The sequence below is a fragment of the Equus asinus genome, chromosome 20, assembly GCF_041296235.1.
Source record: "Equus asinus isolate D_3611 breed Donkey chromosome 20, EquAss-T2T_v2, whole genome shotgun sequence".
NCBI lineage: Eukaryota > Metazoa > Chordata > Mammalia > Perissodactyla > Equidae > Equus > Equus asinus.
This window is the reverse complement of record NC_091809.1, coordinates 89,254,455-89,258,020: the sequence shown is the minus strand read 5'-3', so window position 1 is coordinate 89,258,020 and position 3,566 is coordinate 89,254,455. Positions and strand designations below refer to the sequence as shown.

General features: G+C 37.2%; 1 protein-coding gene across 1 annotated transcript; it reads right to left on the bottom strand.

Moving 5' to 3' along the window:
* Nucleotides 1-1,804: 1,804 nt before the first annotated feature.
* On the bottom strand, nt 1,805-2,740 carry LOC106829000 (olfactory receptor 52E4). The gene has a single exon (XM_014837845.1). It carries the CDS (start codon nt 2,738-2,740, stop codon nt 1,805-1,807), a length of 936 nt encoding a protein of 311 aa, XP_014693331.1.
* Between the last annotated feature and the right edge of the window lie 826 nt (nt 2,741-3,566).

Genomic DNA, 3,566 nt, shown 5'->3' with positions numbered 1-3,566 from the left:
CAAATTTTAATCCTCAAGGTAAACATATCAGATTTGACTTCAAAGTGTATTAGTCCACATGCTTTTTTAAAATCAACATTATTTTGGATAACTCTTGGTCTGTCTAAAAGGATAAAAAGAAATTCAAATCTCTTCTAATGGGACTCTGAGAACAAAAATAGAGACAATATCTAATATTGCAGATATAATCCTGAAAAAATTAGTGTAGAATGGTTATTGAGAGGAGAATATATAAAAATGCTGGGCTTCAAGTTTTTGTTCAGAATTTTTCTCTAACTCTTCATCTATGTGGGCCAATGTGTTGGAATCTCCTCTTTGCCTCTCCAGGACCACTGCATACTCTGTATCCTGGAGGACTCACAAGTATGTGCTGCATTGATAGCCTCCCTTGTCTTTTGTATCTGGTTGGGTTTAGAAAATAGAAAGCACTAACAGGAGGGTAAAAGAGGAGATATATCAGAATATTTATTCTGGTTTCCACCTGTTCTCTCCTTGCAGTGACCTGCAGGTCATCATGGGCTAGAGGAGTCCCTCAAAATAAATCCCAACTCCTGTCAGGTAGGTTTCTTCACATTGCTCTCTGTGTCTCTAGATTCCAGGAAGCACTTCTTTTTGGGACAAGAAGTTGTAAATATCCCTCACATTTACTGTTCCTATTCTCCCTTGTGGTTTTCCAACCTGTGCCTACAGTTTGCCATAGTTTAAGGGGCCCGACTTGAGTCTGCCAAACTATTTTTTTCCAAAAGTTTGACTAATATATCCAATAAGTAGCTTTACCTTTTCTGGAGATTCCTTTATTTAAAGTTAATTTTACTACATATAATATATGATATATAACAGATGTACGTAGATATATATAATTTTACTGGCTTTATTGTTTTACTTTTGACATAGGCAGTTTTACATTTGAACTCCAATTTCTCAAAGGCTTTTGAGCTATGAACAGATATATCTCAAAGTAGCTAATTTTGTACTTGTTGGAAAAGACTAAAACATACTTCACAAAAGATGATTTAGAAATGGCCAGTAAGTGCTGAAAGTATGATCAACGTTATGAGTCATTAGGGAAAGGAAAATTAAACTGCAATGAGATACTGACTGTCACTCACTAAGGAGCTAAAATTCAAAAGACCAAAAAGATCAAATGTTGATGAGAATGTGGAGCAATCAGATCTCTCATGCTTGTAAGTAGGAGTATAAAATTGTGAAATCACTTTGGAAAGCTGTTGAGAATTTTCTTCAAACGTGGAACCTGGAAAATAGAAGGGTCTCCAAGCATCTGGAATTTTTACAAGTGTTTTTTTGGGCCATGGTGATATCATGCCGCTAACTAAATATTATGAGTTACGGATCAATGAGCCAACTGAGTGGATCAACACTGGAACAGATTTGAGAAGATAGTGTATCTGGGTTAAATTTCATGCAAGTTTATGTTTTTAAATAAACTGAGTTATGTCTATTCCCAAAGTGCTGGTGGATAACATAAAGGTAAAGATAAACATCACTAATATTCAATGAGCTAGACTGATTTCTATATTGTGTAAAGTACCTGTGATGCATAAAGCATTCCCAAGGAGAGGAGGTCTTTTCAGTTAGCCATTTCCCTTTGTCCAGTTGCATGGGGGTGGGTGAAGAGAGTGGGCCGCAAAGGTAGCTTTGCTTTATCTGTCAACCCTAAAGGACTTAGAATAAAAATGAAACATCTGGCTACTACCATCTAATATAATAAATATTTAAAAGAGAGCTCAGGTGATTAAATTTGGGTAGTGTGTGGATATATCTTCTGACTCTTTCTATAGAACTATTATTTCTGTACAAATATTTTTACAACCCGCTCTTGGATCTGCTTGGTCCTGACTCCATAGATAATTGGATTAAGGGCAGGTGGGACAACCACGTACAGATTAACCAAAAGAATGTGGATGTAGTGGGGAATGTTCTGACCAAAGCGATGTGTCATAAAAGAAAAAAATGCTGGTGTGTAAAAGCACAGCATGACGCAGACATGAGAACCACAGGTATTGAGAGCCTTTAGTAGGGCATCCTGAGAGGGAAGGCGAAACACAGCTTGAAGGATAAGCACATAGGAAGATGCAATCAGGAGCACATCCACAATGATATTGGAAATCACCATGAGCCCATAGATAATGTTGACCTTGATGGGTGCACAGGCCAACCGGGCAAGACCCATGTGCTCACAGTACGTGTGAGGGATGATGTGATGCCCACAGAAGGGCAGCCTCAGAATGAGAAACACGAAAGGAGTCACAAGAATTAAATTTCTTCCAATAACAACAGACGCTAGGATGCTGATGGTTTTATTGGTGAGGGTCATGGTGTACTGAAGAGGGTTGCAGATGGCAACAAAATGGTCATAAGCCATGGCTACCAGTAGAACAGTCTCCATGCCTGTAAACATATGGATAAAGAACATCTGAGCAAGGCAGCCCCCAAAGCTGATCTCTTGAAGTCTGAACCAGAAGATGCCCAGCATTTTGGGGATGGTGGAGGTGGACAGACCCAGGTCAATCATAGACAACATGGCCAAGAAGTAGAACATGGGCTGGTGGAGACTGTGCTCAGTCTTGATCACAAAGAGAATAGTGATGTTCCCCACAAGAGCAGTAAGGTACACAATACAGAATGGGAAAGCAATCCAGATATGTACAGTTTCCAGTCCTGGTATTCCTAGCAGGAGAAAGAAGGGGGGATGAAACTGGGTGTCATTGATAGCAGGCATTCTTCTAGCTAATGTCATTCAATTACTGTGAAGGAGGAGGGATCTCACTTTCTTTAAGATCTTTTCTTATCAAGGTCCTGGAAAGATGGAAAGACTTCTAATCAGTACACTGAAGGTATTGGCAGAAGCAACTAATTTACAAACATTAGAGATTCTCTTCTTTCCAGAGGGTATTTGAGCTACCCTCTCAATATACTTTATTGTTCTGAGATTCATTATAGATAATATTGTCTGTAGCATTATTTTTGTAATATATGAGATATTTGAAGGAACTGACAATATTTCATAGAGTAGTGTATACTTACACGTTATGGCATTCCTCTTCATTCCTTTTCAAGATAGCCCCTTGATTACTTTTGGGTAATTACCGTACTGAGTGCTCCTCAACGGGTACTCTCAGGATTTCCCAAGACCCTTTTAGGGAGTCCAAAAGGCCAAAATTATTTTCATAATTATAGACTTTATTAGCTCTTTTCCCTCTCATTTTCTTATGTGTATATAGTGGAATTTTTCAGAGGCTATATAAGAGGTGTAGATAGATAGATAAAATGCAGACATAAATATGAGAATCCACCTCTTCTATTAAATCTGAAATTAAGGATATTTCTGAATGTCAAATAACACCATTCTTATCACTCTTTTTATATAAACTACAGTACTTTAAAATAAAGTATGTAATTTAAGTTTATCATAATGAGTTTATTGTTATTTTGAAGTTTATTTAAAAATTCTATTTTAGTATATAATGTGGTAAATATGATATATATAATTCACACAGACCAAAGCTCTTTCAGTTCCTTAATAACTTTTTAGAAATGCCAAATTT

Coding starts and splice junctions, on each gene's coding strand:
- LOC106829000 (XM_014837845.1), bottom strand. CDS start 2,740: ATGCCTGCTATCAATGACACCCAGTTTCATCCCCCCTTCTTTCTCCTG.